Source organism: Camellia sinensis, chromosome 1 (genome assembly GCF_055761805.1).
Source record: "Camellia sinensis isolate YWXY chromosome 1, ASM5576180v1, whole genome shotgun sequence".
In the NCBI taxonomy this organism is placed as follows: Eukaryota; Viridiplantae; Streptophyta; class Magnoliopsida; order Ericales; family Theaceae; genus Camellia; species Camellia sinensis.
In genome coordinates, this window is record NC_138961.1 from 72,773,457 (window position 1) to 72,791,923 (window position 18,467).

An 18,467-nucleotide genomic window follows, 5' to 3' on the forward strand; every position below is an offset into this window, starting at 1 on the left:
TTTGTGGCAGCCATATAAGGGGCAGGTCCTTGGCCTACCGAGCTATTTCGCAGGGATACTGGTGGCCGTGCATGCAGGCCGATGCACAAAAGTACGTTCGCAAGTGTGAAAAATGCCAGAAATTCGCCCATCAGATCCATCAGCCTGCTAGGGAACTTCTTCCCCTCACCAGTCCTTGGCCCTTCGCCATGTGGGGGCTAGATATAGTGGGGCCACTGCCAACAGCACCGGGCAATTGGAAATTCTTTATTGCGGCCACAGATTACTTCACGAAATGGGTTGAAGCTGAGCCCTTGGCAACCATCAAAGAAAAAGACGTGAAGCGGTTTGTCTGGCAGAACGTGGTCACGCGGTTTGGCGTCCCCAAGATTTTGATCTCTGACAACGGCACCCAGTTTGACGGTCGCCTATTCAGAGGATTTTGTGAAGATTTGAAGATAGAATTCTACAACTCCACCCCGGCTTACCTGCAGTCCAATGGTCAAGCTGAGGCATCGAACAAGACTATACTGACTGGGTTGAAGAAACGGCTGGAGAAGGCAAAGGGAAAATGGGCTGAGGAATTACCCAGCGTCCTTTGGGCATACCGAACAACCCCGCGGCGATCTACCGGGGAAACTCCATTTGCTTTGGCTTATGGCATGGAAGCGGTCATACCTTTGGAAGTTGGAATGCCCACCCTTAGAAGCGAGAGTTTTGAGCCCGAGCTGAACGCCGAGGCTATTGCCTTGGAGCTGGACCTAGTGGAAGAGCGTCGGGAGAAGGCCCTCGTCCATGTGGCCGCCTACCAACAAGAGCTCTCAAAGAAGTATAACAAGACGGTGCACCCCAGACCATTCAAAGTTGGTGATTGGGTTTTGAGGAAAGTTATGGGCAACACCCTGGTGTCAGGTGAAGGCAAACTAGGGGCAAATTGGGAAGGACCCTACAAGATAACCAGTCTAGCGGGCAAGGGGGCTTACCACTTGGAGGATCTAGAAGGAAGAGCAATACCCCGGCCATGGAATACGGCCAACCTGAAACTGTATTACTTCTAAGTTTTTTGCTTTCTTTTCTTGTGCAAAGGAATTTTTGGCTTGCACTGCAGAATGTAATTCTTTTTGTCAATATATAGAAGTAATTTTGCTTTAGCACTTGGACTGTTGTTTTAATGTAAACCGAGATGATTTACTCCGGTTGGAAGAGTTGGTGTTTTGTCCAACTTCGGATTCCCAACTGAGATGGTTTACTCCGGTTGGAAGAGTTGGTGTTTTGTCCAACTTCGGATTCCCAACTGAGATGGTTTACTCCGGTTGGAAGAGTTGGTGTTTTGTCCAACTTCGGATTCCCAACCGAGATGGTTTACTCCGGTTGGAAGAGTTGGTGTTTTGTCCAACTTCGGATTCCCAACCGAGATGGTTTATTCCGGTTGGAAGAGTTGGCGTTTTGTCTAACTTCAGATTCCCAACCGAGATGGTTTACTCCGGTTGGAAGAGTTGGTGTTTTGTCCAACTTCGGATTCCCAACCGAGATGATTTATTCTGGTTGGAAGAATTGGTGTTTAGTCCAACTCAGGATTCCCAACCGAGATGATTTACTCCGGTTGGAAGAGTTGGTGATTTGTTCAACTTTGTTATTACCAACCGAGATGGTTATTTCGGTTTAAGAATTCGTTTTGTTCTAAGTATTTCAACAAAGTTATGAATTCCGGTTGACGAGGTGTTGTTCAATCTATGATTTAATACCGAGATGATTTGCCGAAGATGGAATTGATAACAACCGTGCAAACACTTAGCGAAATTTGAGTTTTTTCATTGATAAGAAAGTAAATACAAAAGGTGGGGACAAAGCCCGGTTACATCAAAAGCGCGAAAGCAAAAATACAAAAATAGAAGAAAACTAAACTAGGGGGAAGAGATTGGTAAACTCATCCTCGGCGGCTTCAAGGTTTATTGTTGGACTATTGTCTTGGGCACCGGGCTCTTCATGACCGGGCTACTCCTGCACCTCGGCATCTTCTGCCTCCGAATCTGTCTCTGCATCTCCTTCTTCAAGCCCTTCCTCGGCCTCAGCTTGCAAAGCGCTGAAGACATCGTTCGCGTAAGGCACGAGGTAGACCGGTAGCGAAGCAGGAGGAGGATTGGCAAATACGTCGGTGTCAGAGCCCTGGCCGAGATGCTCGCAGGCGGACTTCCAGCCAGCCTTGAAGTAGATGTCTTGTGTTGCAAAGACTTGCTTTTTGTAGCTCTGCTCGGCTTCGTTGAAGCCGGCGTTGTTAGCAGCCCGGCAGTCTTTCTTCTTCGACTTTTTCAGCGCGTTTACCTCGGTTTGGAGCTCATCCCGTTTTTTCTCGGCCGCATCCAGTTGACCGAGCAGTCTGTTGTTGTCTGTATTTGCCATCTCAAGCGAAGACTTTGCCCGGCCGAGCTCGGCTTGGAGGCTCTCAACTTGGCTGGCTGTGTCATTGGCCTTTTGCCGAAGCCTATGGATGCGCTCCAATACAAGATGTTGTTTCTGAATGGCCTGCAAGAAGCAAAGTTGATTAGAAAAGGAACCGGGTAAACACTTGTGAAATTTTTAGAGGTACATTGACTTACCCTAGCCATAGACTTCACTGATGATTTGACCAACCGAGTGTCAGGGACGTGGTCGCTGCCGACCACGTCGCTCGGTAGAAGAAGAGCTTTGGTAAGATTGAAGGCGAGCAAATGCTCTTTGTCGCCCTTGATCGAAGCCGTGGCCGGGATGTCTTGACCCCGGTGCTTCAACTGTGGACGCCAGGCCGGCACTGGGACGGGGGCGTCAGATGAATGCTCGGTAGTCAGCTCGGCGACTAGCTCGGCAGATGGGTCTGCCCGAGCTCTTTTACCGGCACGTCGTGGAGTAGGTTCTCGGCTGGACTGCCCGGTCACTTGAGAGGCAAGAGCGACCACAGCGCCACTGGATTGACCGGCGGCTGGCGAGCGAGTGACAACGCTCGGTATCTCGGCGGATGTGGCGGTGAGCAGGTTCTTGATTCTGCTTCGTTTGGCCATTTCTTGTTCCTCTGTCAGGCGAATGAGGGGAACGTCTGGCAGAGTTGGATCTGGTGGAGGTGTTGGAGCGCGTAGGAAGTCTGTAACTTTACTCCGGCAGGGAGCGGAGTATCTGTATGTGGGACTGTAGCCAAGCAGTTGGTTGCAATCTCGGTCGCGATAGCGGAGCGCGGTCCTGATTGCCACTATGTTGGGGAAATGATAGTTGGCTTGCAAGGCTTAGATTGCTGCAAAAGAAACAAGAAAGAAAATGATTAAAAGTACGAAACACGAAGAAAGTGTATTAACCGAGATAGTTTGCGCGGCTTACATGTGCTGCCAAAGTTTTTGCTTATCATCCAGCCCGGTACCTCGGCTGTCTCGTAATTGCCAGACACCCAGAAGAAATCATCGTCGTGAAGATCCTTGTCTGGTGTGCCGGTCACGATTTTCTCTCTGCCCGGTCTAATCTTGAGATAATAGGCAAGACCGTCGCTGGTGTGGCCTACGGTGTATTGGCGCAGGATCTCGGCTAAACCTAGGCTTATGCCTAACCGGTTGTTTAGCTCTTGCACGCCGTTTATTATCTGGTAAGTGTTGGTGAACACTTGGGTGGGTGCTAGCCCGATTCGGGGTAGGAACTCGGTGATAAGTGGGTTCAGAGGGAAGCGGAGGCCTCCTTCGACAATCGACAGCACGGTGAAGGGGCATTGTTCTGTTCTACCCCAAGGCGTGGTCTCTTCTTCTGCGAGCTCCAGGTGGACATCGGCCGGGATGCCGTACTCCTCCCTGAACGCAGCCAGAGCGGTCGGAGTATCCACTAGGAAGCGGAATTTCCCCATTTGTGGCCAGCCTAGGATAGCTCGGCTTAGGGGTTTGGCACTGTGGTAATTGGTTGCTGCTCGGTCCTGAGAGCCTCAGGAATGGACAATGGTCCCCATGGACTCTGCAGGAAAAGGATGGCAAGTGTAAGTGTGAGCGCGGTCGCGCGAAAGGAGCTGGACTTTAGCTCGGTCATTCAGAGTGCCAAACCACCTCGGTTGTCTAATCTAACTAGGGAGCTCGGTCGCCCAAGCAGACCAGATGTTAGCCCGGTTGAGCGGCCAAGTCCTTTTGTTATCTCGGTTTTTGCTAGGATTGAGACAAACATGTTATTTGCTCGGTTAGATTGGTTTTTTGGATCAAATGAAGACTAGGAGCCCGGTCCGCCCCAGTTCTTCAGTGTTCTTCAGGAAAATAAAGAACACCAAGAACAATTGGAGGTTTAGGACGGTTTCTATGGCCTATGCCCTAAGAGCTACGTTTTATGTGTGTAATATTAAAGAAAATAACAACAAAAGAGGGATCGAAGGTCTTACCAGTGAGGGGCAACTGCTTTTCCTTCGAGCACAAACGCAAAGAACGGCAAATGAGGCATGGACAAAGATGCTAGAGCTCTGGAGTCGAATAGCAGAATGGCAGTAGGAGGAAATTGAGTTTGGGGAGGTCTTGTGTGTATAAACAAGGGTGAGACCGCCTAAATTCAAATTCTGACAAAAACCGCGGGTTGGCTGCTCGAGAACCAATGGCAGCCCGCCACGTGTCCCCATTTATGGCGACGTCAGAACTGAGGAGACAGGTTGAAGAGTCGAAGAGCCAACCGGGCTACTTTCGAAGAAGAGGACGTCAGCCGAGGAGTATAACCGGGCAAGTTTGCAGACAGTTATGTTGACTAGCCCGGTCGCCCTTTGTCTCTTAAAGACCGAAGAAAAGTTACCCCGGTCGAAGTATAGGTAATCTCAGTCACGCTCACGCGGACGGAATTAAGGGGCAATTGAGAGGGAGATTTATGATCTGGAGTTGGGCCGAGGTAACGGCCGAGCAGGTTGAGAGCCTAATGATGCATGGGGCCGAGATGACCGGCGATCCGCCCGTTGACGGGCTGCCAGGAATTGGGCCGGGCAGGAGTTGGGCCAAACATGCGCCGACCAGACCGTAAAGAAACTTCTCGGCAAGGTAGTGCTCGGTTGGACCGAGCTGCTTGATCAGGCAATGGCGGAGCCAGTCAAGCTTAGTGACCGGCGCCCGAAAAGGCGTGGTTAGGCGAGGTAATCATTTAATCGGCAGGAAGGCCGACCACAGGAGGTGCCCCGGGCTAAGCTTTGCCGAGATACCGCCTAGCCCGGTCTTCCTTGGCCTTGGCCAGTGAAGTGCTTGGGTATTAAGCACAGCCCGGCCGTGGTTAAAGAAGCTCGGCTGCCGGGCTCCGGTTGAGAAGGCAGGCAGTTGAGATTAGGTGATGTTCAGCAAGGTTTATGCTGACAGATGGGATAGCAGAACCGCGTGTCAGGAGTTGACTGTGAGTGGATATGGGGCGCAGAGGGTATATAAGCAAGTCGGCGCCCCCCATACGGGACAGATGAACACTTTGTAAGAAAACTCCTACACCCTAACACTCCTCTCTCTCTCTCTCTCTAACCTAAGGTGTGTGCTAACTTGATCGTCGGAGGGTTTCTCCGGCCACACACCACCGGGCAACTCACAGTTATTTGCTCGCAGGTGATCGGACGTAAACGGAGCTTGGAAGAAAGGAGTACGGGCTTGCCGGAATATTTCCACCCCGTACAGTATCGTTTGTCAACTATATATTTTAATTAAAAAATTATTAAAATAATCTATTTCCGAAGGCCAATTTTAATCGAATTTGCAAGATCTGCAACCTATATAAACTAGTTTATGAATTTGAACAGATTTAAGCAAGGTTTTTTTTTTTTTTTTTTTTTTTTTTTTTTTTTTTTTTTGAGGAAGTGATTTAAGCAAGTTTTTTTTTTTTTGAGGAAGTGATTTAAGCAAGTTTTGAACACATCTAATTCCACCCATTTACATAAAGAAAATGTTAGGAATTTTAAATGGTTTATTTATATTTTTACCAAATATTTTACATGGGTGTGAGATATGGGTCCCACACCATGTAAAATATTTGGTAAAAATGTTGATAAAATATTTCAGATTCCTAACATTACTCTTACGTAGTCCAAAGTTGGGCTTCTAAATTGCTAATATTTGATATTAATTACAGTACATTTGTTGAAATACGTTTTTTGAAGCTTCTTTTTTTTTTGGCCATTGGATAATAAAGTAATTACAAATATGAGAAAGAATAAGTCTATAAACTCACCCTGATCTGTCCCAAATGTACCCATAATGATAATGTGTGATTAAGATTAAATTTGTATAGTGTGAGATTCATGCGTAAAATAAATCTAAATCACAAAATAATAATTTTAGATAATTTTTAGGTAGTTAAAGATGGGTTTGCATTATTAATGTATGAAAAATATTTACATCATCAAATAAATTATTAACCCACAATAACTAAAAAGTCAATAAAGCTTAATACAACCAATATATCAAAACCCAATAAGCTCTAGTCTAATCCTAACAATTACTACTTACCACATACAATCTCTATAATAAGAGGGAAATAAATTACCAGAATATAGCTCATCAAAGTCGCATAATATTTGTAGTCTAGAGAATGCATAATTATTAACCACGCATTATGGTTTGTAATTACTAGCCTATCACCCAAGCTATATACGGGATAATTACAGATATTTATATTTGTTTTAATTTTTTTTAATATATAAATTATGTTTTTTAAGATTTTTTATAAAAATAATTTAACAATCTTATCACTAATCATGGTGTATATGAAAAATCAAAAAGGCTACTGCAGTAACTATGCACGGGTTGTATCTATAATTGTTTGTATCAGAAGATTTTAAATGCTGATTAGGGATTTTAACCAAATCAATAAATGTAGGCATGTGGAAAGACATGTGGATTGAAAAAAAGTTAATGAATGCTGATCAGGAGATTTTGACCAAATGAATAAATGCTGAGTTTTTTTTAAATAAAAAATTTAGAAAATTAAGGTTGGGAGATTGGAGCTCTATGTGAATTGTGATTTTAAAATGTTTTTATTTTTTTATTTTTAAATGTCTTCTTTTTTTCCTTTTTTATATTATATTAAAGTTTAATATTTTGATAATAATCATATGTGTTGGACTTTTCAAGTAATTAAATGTCTTTTTTTTATTATTATATTATATTAAAGTTTAATATTTTGATAATAATCATATGTATTGGACTTTTCAAGAATTTTTTTTATGCTTGTTCTTAATGCATTAAAATATTATTATGAAAGATAATAATAGTATGTGTTGGGACTTTTCAAGGAATTCATATGTGTTGGATTTCAAAAAAAAATTATGCTTGTTCTTAATGGATTAAAGTGTTATTATGAGGGTAAAACTTTGGAGTTGGAAGAAGTTAATAAATGCTAAGATTTTTTTTTTAAATCAAAAAATCAGGAAATTTAGATTGGGAGATTGGAGCTCACACAAGGTTTGGGGTTAAAAATCTCATTTTACTTAATATATAGTACTAGCCTATCACCCGTGCTATGCACGAGATAATTATAAATATTTATATTTGTTTTAATTTTTTTTAATATATAAATTATTTTTTTAAGATTTTTTATAAATATAATTTAACAATCTTATCACTAATTATAATGTACAAGAGAAATTAAAAAGACTACTGCAATAGCTATGCACGGCTGTATCTATAATTATTTGTATGAAGGGATTTTAAATGCTAATAAGAGATTTTGACCAAATCAATAAATGCAGGCATATGGATTGAAAAAAGTTAATAAATGTTGATCAGGGCATTTTGACCAAATCAATAAATGCTGAAGTTTTTTTTTTTTTTTTTTTAAATCAAAAATTTAGAAAATTAAGATTGAGAGATTGGAGCTCGCTTGGGGTTTAGAAACCCTATTTTCCTTAATATATTTACAATTATCAATATATGTGATTTGCGATTTTTAGATGTCTTTTTTTTTTAATTTTTAAATGTCTTCTTTTTTTCTTTTTTTATGTTATATTAAAGTTTAATATTTTGATAATAATCATATGTGTTGGACTTTTCAAGTAATTAAATGTCTTCTTTTTTTATTATGTTATATTAAAGTTTAATATTTTGATAATAATCATATGTGTTTGACTTTTCAAGAATTTTTTTTTATGCTTGTTCTTAATGCATTAAAGTGTTATTATGAGGGATAATAATCGTATGTGTTGGGACTTTTCAAGGAATTCATATGTGCTGGATTTCAAATAATTTTTTTTATGCTTGTTCTTAATGCATTAAAGTGTTATTATGAGGTTAAAACTTGAGAATTGGAAGAAGTTAATAAATGCTAAGATTTTTTTTTTAAATAAAAAAATCAGGAAATTTAGATTGAGAGATTGGAGCTCCCACAAGGCTTGGAGTTAAAAATCTCATTTTGCTTAATATATAGTATAGAAGTATAGATTGTTTGCATTATGGAGATTTTAAATGCAGATTAGAGATTTTGACCAAATCAATAAATGTAGGTATGTGAAAAGACATGGATTGAAAAAAAGTTAATAAATACTGATCAGGAGATTTTGACCAAATCAATAAATGCTGAGTTTTTTTTTAAATAAAAAATTTAGAAAATTAAGGTTGAGAGATTGGAGCTCTATGTGAATTGTGATTTTTAAATGTTTTTTTTATTATTGTTTTTAAATGTCTTCTTTTTTTCTTTTTTTATATTATATTAAAATTTAATATTTTGATAATAATCATATGTTTTAAACTTTTCAAGAAATTAAATATTTTTTTATTATTATATTATATTAAAGTTTAATATTTTGATAATAATCATATGTATTGGACTTTTCAATAATTTTTTTTATGCTTGTTTTTAATGCATTAAAGTATTATTATGAAATATAATAATCATATGTGTTGGGACTTTTCAAAAGATTCATATGTGTTGGATTTCAAAGAATTTTTTTTATGCTTGTTCTTAATGCATTAAAGTGTTATTATGAGGGTAAAACTTGAGAGTTGGAAGAAGTTAATAAATGCTAAGATTTTTTTTTTAAATCAAAAAATCAAAAAATTTAGATTGGGAGATTGGAGCTCCCACAAGGCTTGGGGTTAAAAACTCCCTTTTGCTTAATATATAGTGTAGAAGTATAGATTGTTTGCATGAGGAGATTTTAAATGCTGATTAGAGATTTTGACTAAATCAATAAATGCAGGTATGTGGAAAGACATGTGGATTGAAAAAAAATTAATAAATGCTGATCAGAAGATTTTGACAAAATCAATAGAATAATGTTTCAGAGCTCGAATTCTTTCCCCCCGAATCCCTCTAATGCCCAAAACGACGTCGTTTTTGGGCATTTTTTTTTCCTTCGTCTTCTTCATGCAGCTCTGAGACAGGGAGAGGGAGAGGGAGAGGGAGAGGCAGGTCGCAGCTCGTCGCCGTCGCAGGGAAGAGCTCGTCGCCGGGATGTCGCAGCTCGTCGTCGCAGCCCCGTCCCTGGCAGCCCCTGCCTCTGCCTCTGCCTCCGCCTCCGCCTCCGCCTCCACCCCCCGCCTCCGCCTCCACCCCAATTTATTTGGCCCCCTCCAGTCCTTCGCCGCCGTCTGCCTCTGCTTCTTCTTTTTCCCTTCTTCCCTTCGTCTGTTTCTTCTTCTTTGATTGAACCCAAAAAAAAATAAAAAAATTCAAAAATACGAAACGACGTCGTTTTTCGTTTCGGGGGATTAGGGGGGACGCCCTTTCGAGCTACGTAGCACGGCCCAAATCAATAAATGTTAAGTTTTTTTTTAAATAAAAAATTTAGAAAATTAAGGTTAGGAGATTGGAGCTCTATGTGAATTGTGATTTTTAAATATTTTTTTTATTATTATTTTTAAATGTCTTCTTTTTTTCCTTTTTTATATTATATCAAAGTTTAATATTTTGATAACAATCATATGTGTTGGACTTTTCAAGGAATTAAATGTTTTTTTTTATTATTATATTATATTAAAGTTTAATATTTTGATAATAATCATATGTATTGGACTTTTTAATAATTTTTTTTATACTTGTTCTTAATGCATTAAGGTATTATTATGAAAGATAATAATCATATGTGTTTGGACTTTTCAAGGAATTCATATGTGTTGGATTTCAAAGAATTCTTTTTATACTTGTTCTTAATGCATTAAAGTGTTATTATGAGGATAAAACTTGGGAGTTGGAAAAAGTTAATAAATGCTAAGATTTTTTTTTTTTTGTAAATCAAAAAATCAGGAAATTTAGATTGGGAGATTGGAGCTCCCATAAAGCTTGGGGTTAAAAATTCCCTTTTGCTTAATACATAGTATAGAAGTATAGATTGTTTGCATAAGGAGATTTTAAATGCTGATTAGAGATTTTGACCAAATCAATAAATGTAGGCATGTGAAAAGACATGTGGATTGAAAAAATGTTAATAAATGCTGATCAGGAGATTTTGACCAAATCAATAAATGCTGAGTTTTTTTTTTAAATAAAAAATTTAAAAAATTAAGGTTCGGAGATTGGAGCTCTATGTGAATTGTGATTTTTAAATGTTTTTTTTTATTATTATTTTTAAATGTCTTCTTTTTTTCTTTTCTTTTTTTTATATTATATTAAAGTTTAATATTTTGATAATAATCATATGTGTTGGACTTTTCAAAGAATTAAATGTCTTTTTTTATTATTATATTATATTAAAGTTTTATATTTTGATAATAATCGTATGTATTGGACTTTTCAAGATTTTTTTTTGTACTTGTTCTTAATGCATTAAAGTATTATTATGAAATATAATAATCATATATGTTGGGACTTTTCAAGAAATTCATATGTGTTGGATTTCAAAGAATTTTTTTTATACTTGTTCTTAATGCATTAAAGGGTTATTATGAGGGTAAAACTTGAGAGTTGGAAGAAGTTAATAAATGCTAAGATTTTTTTTTTATATCAAAAAATCAAGAAATTTAGATTGGAAGATTAGAGCTTCCACAAGACTTAGAGTTAAAAACTCCCTTTTACTTAATATATAGTAGAGATTCGTAAACGGTTTAGTTTGTTCAAGATTGAGAAAAAGCTCAGTAGTCAATCAAATATTTCGGTTTTGTTAATTAATTAAGGGACTGAAACAGATTGCAAGCTATTGTTCAATTTTATGAGTTTTGTCAATTTGGTGTAAAAGAGTGATTCAAATGAGATTATTATTACTATTATTATAATAAAAAGTTATAGAATCTTACATTAAAAATAAATGAAGAAAAATGGTGCAAAGTTATTCTTTCAATTTATACCTTTCTAATTTTTATGAGTGATGTTAGAGGTTTTAAAAGTTCTATTAAAATTTCTACCAAATATCTCATATAGATATGGGACTCACATCATGTGGGTCTCATGTGGGTCCCATACCCATGTGAGACATTTGGTAGAAATTTTTGAGATTTCTAACATTTTTGAATTTTTATTAGCAACCGTGTTTTATTTGTAATTTATCTTTTAATATTTAAAGAATTAAAATATAAAAGTATTATAAATGTTATTGACTAATCTTTTAATTTTATGATTAATAACACAAAATACAACTATAATTGAGATTAAATATTTTTATGTTTATTGCAAAACAATTGTGGAAAAGAAAAAATTAATGTATTTTACTAATCTAACTAGATAACCAAATAATACACTAATCTCATAATTAATTCTCTCACTATTAATCATACTAATCAAACATGGCCATAAATAATACCAAACAGGATAAAATGACTATCAAATAAACTAAATAAATTAACTTATAAATGTTACTACACAGGCATTGTTATGCAAGAGTGGGCCCAATTTTCTAGTAAGCACCAACACAACACCAAGGCCGTGATCAGCATTTGAGCACACTGTCCAATCATTTTGAGACAATAATGGGGAGAATTCTATTTATACCCCAAAAAAAAAAAAATTTAAGTAAGTCTAATTTTTTAGTATATTCTATTAAATTATTTAGGATTATAATTTATTCTCAATATATTTTTTTTTTCCCTCACTAAGTTACCATTTTGAAGTACACCCAAATAAAATAAATTAAAAAATTCAAATTAGTTTTGAAAAACTTTTCTTTTGAGTTTAGGATTAGTGACTTGTTTTGTTATTAATCTAATACACATTGTTTTTTTTCAAATAACCAACGTAATGGATATCTGCCGAAATCAATCAAAATTAAAACTTGATTTTGATATATATATATACACAGATATATATATCTATACATATAAGTTCATTATATTTAACCTAGTTTGCATAATAATACACCAAAACTTAATGGCCTGATTGGACTGTTAATCTACATGATTAGAACAAACAAAATTCATGATTTAGTAAAATAAACACAAATTTAGGGTTAATGTATATCATATTTTATTTTAATATTTAATATGTAATGTCTTTATTAATAAATTCATATTAAGTATAATAGGAATCAAAAATAAAAAATTTAAGTTAAACGTACTGAGATAATTTTTGAGTTAAAATAGAATGGCTCAATAATGGCCGATTGGGGCCCATATTTTAAGCCCAAGACCAGCCCATAATGGAACAGCTATTGGGCTAATTATTGCACATCTTTACAGTGGCAATTCGAGTAAAAACCAATGTAACATTGGGACACTTGGGTCTTTTAAGCAAACGAGGGTACGGTGCACTCTAAAACCCTAGTTGGGAACCCCATTCTCATCATACATATATATCACGGCCGAAGTAGCAGATCCAGAGCGAGAGCATCAAGCAGCTCGAAAACAATGGGTACGCTACGCATTTCTCGATCTCTTCTCTGTAATCCTAGATTTTGTTTGCTCTCAATATCATTATGTGTGAACCCTAGTTCTTGCTTATCACGACGCAGACAGTGAACTCATTGATTGATTATATATATACATATATACGTGTGTTTGTTTATATATGAATCCCAATCTGTAGTCAATCCTTCATTTTATCTGTTTTCCATTTGACATGAAGCTGAATAATATATATATATATATATATATATTTGATTTATTCGTTTTGTGTTTCATTTTCGTTCAAAGACCTGTTCTTTCAATATGATCTCATTTTTTAGAATTGTGATTCAAGGTTATTCTTACAGCGTTGTTAAGGAAAATTGACTTTAAGTTTTGTCATTTTTTGACTTATTTTGTGTCTGCCTACATCCAATTTTAAAGATGATTATAGACAATCAAACACTGAACGTCTCTATTTTTCTATTCTTTTGCTGGTATGAATTTGAGCTGTAAATTCTAAATTTCATTTTGATTCATGTGAGGCCTTTTATAGCCCTTTTTGGTATCACTTAAGCTTTTATAATTTTAGTTTTTTAATTATTAGCTTTAAAAAATTAAAATAAATTGAAAATTTATTTGGTGTGACTTTTGATATTCTTTGAAAAGAAGTTAAACTTGTATGGTTAGCTGGTTACATAACTTTTTACAAAGCTATATATTGTAACTTTAGAAAATCTCACCTTTTTGTTTGGTTTTTTTTTTTTGAGATAAATAAGCTGAAAAAGTTATGTAATTTATTTTTAAAAATTGCAACGAAGCTCCATTAGTCACCTTTTTTTTAAGCCAATAAGCTAAATAAGTTGACTTATAATTGCTACCAAACGGGGCTTATATTGTTATAATTATTAGGATTAGTTGTGGTGACATGCACACACAAATACATGCTAGCACTGACATGCACTCAGAACCATCAGATACACAACACTGACAGCATGTAGATGTACAGTTCTAGACATTGATGAGTTCTAATTTATGATGTCTGAATAGGGGCTTACACTTACGTGTCGGAGCTCTGGAGGAAGAAACAATCAGATGTGATGAGGTTTTTGCTGAGGGTGAGGTGCTGGGAATATCGCCAGCTTCCTTCCATTGTGCGTGTCACACACCCTACTCGCCCCGATAAAGCTCGCCGGTTGGGTTACAAGGCCAAGCAGGTATTTAATATATATATATATTTAACAACCTCTTTGTGATGTCTTCTGATATATCTCTTAATTATGTAGCTGCTTTGTTCATTGATTCAGCCTGTGATAGATTGGTAATTTTTCTGATTTAAGATGAAATGTTGGATTTGGCCAACAAAAAAAAAGCTAATTATGTAGCTTAAGTTAGTTTAGTAATTTTGATAGGCATTGATGTTTGGGAATTATTGAGTTGCATTTTAAAGATTTCCAGTGGTAGTCAATGTATTTATTGAATTGCATTTTAGAGATTTCCATTGGCAGTCAATGAATATGCATGGATGGTAGGTAAGCTTAATGGTGCTTTTGATAGACAAGTTATCATGTGAAGTATGGTGTATTCATTCCTTATAATAATCAAATTTGGTGCATTGGCCTCTAGATATTACATGTGGTTGCCATTATGTGTGGTTTGATTGATTGTGATTTTTAAATTTTAAACTGAGTGAACAGTGAACATAATTTCAACAGTCTTTTTATATGCTTGGTTTTGTTTTAATATGAAATGCTTATCAAGTTTAATTTATCTTAATGGGTGTCTGTTATCATCACAATGGTCATTCTGGAATTTATGTTCTGATCAAAAGGATGGCAAGTTTGACAAATTCATACAAGTTGTTTACAACATCGAAACATGCATAGATGGTCTTAAGTTTTTGTTCTTTTCATCTTTCTGTTCATTGCCCCATTTTTTTTTTTTTCGTGGTAAAGTGGAAGGGGTCTTTGGGGGTGACGGGTGCCGTGTTGTCTAACCTTGTATGCAATGAGTAGTGATGACACTGCAGGACTGTGGGAATTGTTTCTGCCTCTGTCTTCTGGTGTTTGAATATTTTACCTGCTTGTCTTCTTATGCATGCAGCTGAAGTAATATTTTGTCCAGGGTTATGTGGTCTATCGTGTTCGTGTAAGGCGAGGTGGACGGAAGAGACCGGTTCCTAAGGGTATTGTGTATGGTAAACCCACAAACCAGGGTGTTACTCAGCTGAAATTTCAACGCAGCAAGCGCTCAGTTGCAGAGGAACGTGCTGGTCGGAAATTAGGCGGTCTTAAGGTTCTCAACTCATACTGGATCAATGAGGTTTGTATGAAGAATTACTTGAGTCCACTTTTCACATGTCACTCTATGCCTTTTGTTCCTAACAGAACCTGAAGTTTTCATGCTCAGATTTCTATAAACAGTTTATTCTAGATACTAATAAGTAATAATATGCGAACTGAGATATTTTGTTTATCCAAAAAAAAAAAAAAGTGAAAAAAAATGAAGATACTGTCCAGAAATAAAAATGTTAGAGAAATCCAAATGAACTTCACGCCAAATTATCAACTAACTCACAAGTTGTGGGCCCCACACCCATATGGATGTAGACACAGTTTCAGATGGCATTTGCTGTTGATGTAACAGAATGGTGGTGTTGATGTGGTTGCGGGATGTAATGGGCATAGCGTAACGGTTGCGGCAGCCGTTGCTCTGAAAATTTAATTATTTCATGTGTCATAAATTCATATTGCTTCACTATTTTATTAAACGAAATTCAGATATGCTTGTTAAGGCCGTGATGTTTTTTGCATGATGAAATGAATCAGATGGATTCCCAATGATTTCTCTATTTTTAGGGGATAATATCACAAGCTATTTCTGACTCATCATCATGTGCTCTCTCCAATCTCTCTATTTTTAAGATAAATGTATTTCAATTAGTTTTTAGTTTTATATTGTTAAAAAAAAAGGATAGACTGCTAATATTTACTCTTGACTTTCGTTTGAAGAAGAAAAGAAAGGCCGGTGATGTGAGTACAAATATTTGCTACTCTTGATTGAAGTTTTTTCAATTCCACGTGATGATTCCTATCCACCAAGATCTCTGAGGCCTCTTTTCTTTTCTTCTTTTTTTGTAAATTATAAACAAAATAATAATAAATAAATAAACATGTGTTAAAAGAGGAGAAAAAGAGCAAAAAATTGACTTTTAAATGTGGCAGACGCCATCACCACTGTAAGGTAATGGTGTTGTAATGGCCTGTTATGGGTGTTGACAGCTGTTAATCCCATGAAATTCACTCATTGCCTAATATTGCAATTCCTTGATTGGATTCCAAGAATTTGAGTGAATCAAGGGATCTATCGTTGGGCTATATTGAATACTATGTGTGTGTATATATCTATATGTATGTACGTCTTCCTTTAGCTCCGATTATTCTTATCTTATAAAGAATGGGATTTATCGGTGACAAGGTAGATACACAATTCTATTCGTGCATAATTTTTTATCTATTTTATCTCTATTTTTTGAAGACTTGTGTGTGGAATAGGCAGATTCAGATCTGCCTGTTAAGGCCATGATGATTTTTGGATGATGAAAAGAATCAGACGGATTCCCAATGATTTCTCTATTTTTTAGAGATGATATCACAAGCTAATTCTGACTCATCGTCATGTGCCCTCCTCAATCTCTATTTTTAAGATTGTTTTTTAATTAGGTTCTAGTTTTATGTTGTAAAAAAAAAAAGTAGATTGTTAATATTTACTCTCGACTTTGATTGAAGAAAAAAGGAAAGGCTGGTGATGAGAGTACAAATATTTGCTACTCTTGATTGGAGTTTTATCAACTCCACCTGATGATTCCTATCCACCAAGATCTCTGAGGTCTCTTTTCTTTATTTCTTTTCTTTTTTTTTTTGGTCAGTTATAAACGACAAAATAAAAAATAAAAAACACAAGCTGAAAGAGGAGAAAATGAACGAAAAATTGACTTTTAAATGTGGCAGTTACCATCGCCACTGTTAGATAATGGTGTCATAATGCCTGTTACAGGTGTTATGCAATGATGACAGTTACACCTGTGATTCATTCTACGCCTAATATTGCAATTCCTTGATTGGATTCCAAGAATTTGAGTGAATCAAGGGATCTATCGTTGGGCTATATTGAATAATGTGTGTATACATGTATCTATATGTATATATGTCTTCCTTTAGCTCCGATTATTCTTATCTTACAAAGAATGAGATTTATCGGTGACAAGGTAGATACACAGTTGTATTCATGCATAAGTTTTTATCTATATTTTTTAAGACTTTTGTGGGGAATAGACAGATTCAGATCTGCCTGTTAAGGACGTGATGTTTTATGGATGATGAAATGAATCAGACGGATTCCCAATGATTTCTCTATTTTTAAGAGATGATATCACAAGCTACTTCTGACTCATCATCGTGTGCTCTCCCCGTTCTCTATTGTTAAGATGTATGTATGTAAATTAATTTTTATTTTTATATTGTAAAAAAAAAAGAAGGTAGATTGTCGATACTTACTCTTTGACTTTGATTAGAAGAAGAAAGGAAGGGCCAGTGATGCGAGTATAAATATTTGCTACTCTTGATTGGAGTTTTTTCAACTCCAACTGATGATTTTTTAACCACCAAGATCTCTGAGGCCTCTTTTCTTTTCTTCTTTTTTATTTTTTATAAATAAATAAATAAAATTGAAAGAGGAGAAAATGAGCAAAAAAATGACATTTAAATGTGGCAGATCCCATCGCTATTGCAAGGATGAGGATCGTTAAACCCTGTGAAATTCAATCAGATTGCTATAGAACTTGCAGAACTCTTGTCCCCCATTTTTTGAAACTTTGGATGTAGACCCCGCATCTCAATGTGAGTAGTTAGTAATTTAGTTTGTAGTTTATTAGTAGTCTATAGATGGACTCGTCCCTATCGGATGATTGTAGATCTTTTGGCTTTATTGTGTGGCCGATTATTGATTTGACTTCCAAGAAACATGTGTCAGTTGCCCTATTCAGATCCATAAATGCCATTTAGTTATACAAATGTTGTCTTGAAGTCGGTATTTATAAACATCTCTACTTTTATTCTTTCAGGATTCTACTTATAAATACTTTGAGGTAATTTTGGTTGATCCTGCTCACAATGCAATCCGCAATGATCCAAGGATCAACTGGATCTGCAACCCTGTTCACAAGCACAGGGAGCTCCGAGGACTCACCTCTGCTGGGAAGAAATACAGGGGTCTCCGTGGAAAGGGCCACTTGAACCACAAGGCAAGACCATCAAGAAGGGCTACCTGGAAGAGGAACAACACACTTTCTCTTCGACGCTACCGTTGATTTTCTTGACGTTCTTATTATCAGCCTCGTTTTGGGAATTTTCGTTGTAGGGTTTTCTTGTTCTTGCTTTGAGACCAGTGTTGTCGGATTTACTTTTGTTGAACATGGTTTCTTGGGTTAACAATATCTAGTTGCATACTAGCTATATGGGATGTTTTGATCACATTATACTCTTTCAATTTTGGTTATTGGATTTTTGTTGGGACATTAAAATGGTTATAGTTGAGCATGAGATGTGTAGCTTGGTATTTCTTTATTCAAATCAATTTTTGGTCAATGTGATTGGGGGGTGGTTGGCAACTTATCTATTATCCATTGATGTTGTCGAAGTGTTGTATAGCCCTGAGCTTGTGGTTGAGTTGTTTTGATGATTAAACTGGAATGGACTCTGAAAAGGCGGAGTCTTGATGTATTGATGGTTTGTTCGTGCAGGT

General features: G+C 36.4%; 1 protein-coding gene and 6 non-coding genes across 7 annotated transcripts; all 7 read left to right on the plus strand.

Annotated features, from left to right (window-relative positions):
- Nucleotides 1–12,552: 12,552 nt before the first annotated feature.
- On the plus strand, nt 12,553–18,246 carry LOC114289669 (large ribosomal subunit protein eL15). Its single transcript, XM_028233438.2, has 4 exons — nt 12,553–12,693; nt 13,716–13,882; nt 14,790–14,987; nt 17,788–18,246. The coding sequence occupies exons 1-4, from the start codon at nt 12,690–12,692 to the stop codon at nt 18,031–18,033; spliced, it is 615 nt and encodes a 204-aa protein (XP_028089239.1). The 5' UTR covers nt 12,553–12,689; the 3' UTR covers nt 18,034–18,246.
- On the plus strand, nt 15,471–15,554 carry LOC114290185 (small nucleolar RNA R12). The gene has a single exon (XR_003638916.1). It is a non-coding gene; the product is annotated as a small nucleolar RNA R12 (small nucleolar RNA).
- On the plus strand, nt 15,688–15,779 carry LOC114290198 (small nucleolar RNA SNORD24). Its single transcript, XR_003638919.2, has one exon. It is a non-coding gene; the product is annotated as a small nucleolar RNA SNORD24 (small nucleolar RNA).
- LOC114290180 (small nucleolar RNA R12) lies at nt 16,255–16,338 on the plus strand. The gene has a single exon (XR_003638915.1). It is a non-coding gene; the product is annotated as a small nucleolar RNA R12 (small nucleolar RNA).
- LOC114290206 (small nucleolar RNA SNORD24) lies at nt 16,465–16,556 on the plus strand. The gene has a single exon (XR_003638921.2). It is a non-coding gene; the product is annotated as a small nucleolar RNA SNORD24 (small nucleolar RNA).
- Nucleotides 17,035–17,118, plus strand: LOC114290213 (small nucleolar RNA R12). The gene has a single exon (XR_003638922.1). It is a non-coding gene; the product is annotated as a small nucleolar RNA R12 (small nucleolar RNA).
- LOC114290191 (small nucleolar RNA SNORD24) lies at nt 17,253–17,345 on the plus strand. The gene has a single exon (XR_003638918.1). It is a non-coding gene; the product is annotated as a small nucleolar RNA SNORD24 (small nucleolar RNA).
- Nucleotides 18,247–18,467: the final 221 nt, after the last annotated feature.

Bases quoted from the DNA above. Each gene is read 5' to 3' on its own strand.
- LOC114289669 (XM_028233438.2), top strand. The intron at 13,883-14,789 runs GTATTTAATATA...TATTTTGTCCAG, and splicing joins TGGGTTACAAGGCCAAGCAG to GGTTATGTGGTCTATCGTGT. The intron at 14,988-17,787 runs GTTTGTATGAAG...TTATTCTTTCAG, and splicing joins ACTCATACTGGATCAATGAG to GATTCTACTTATAAATACTT.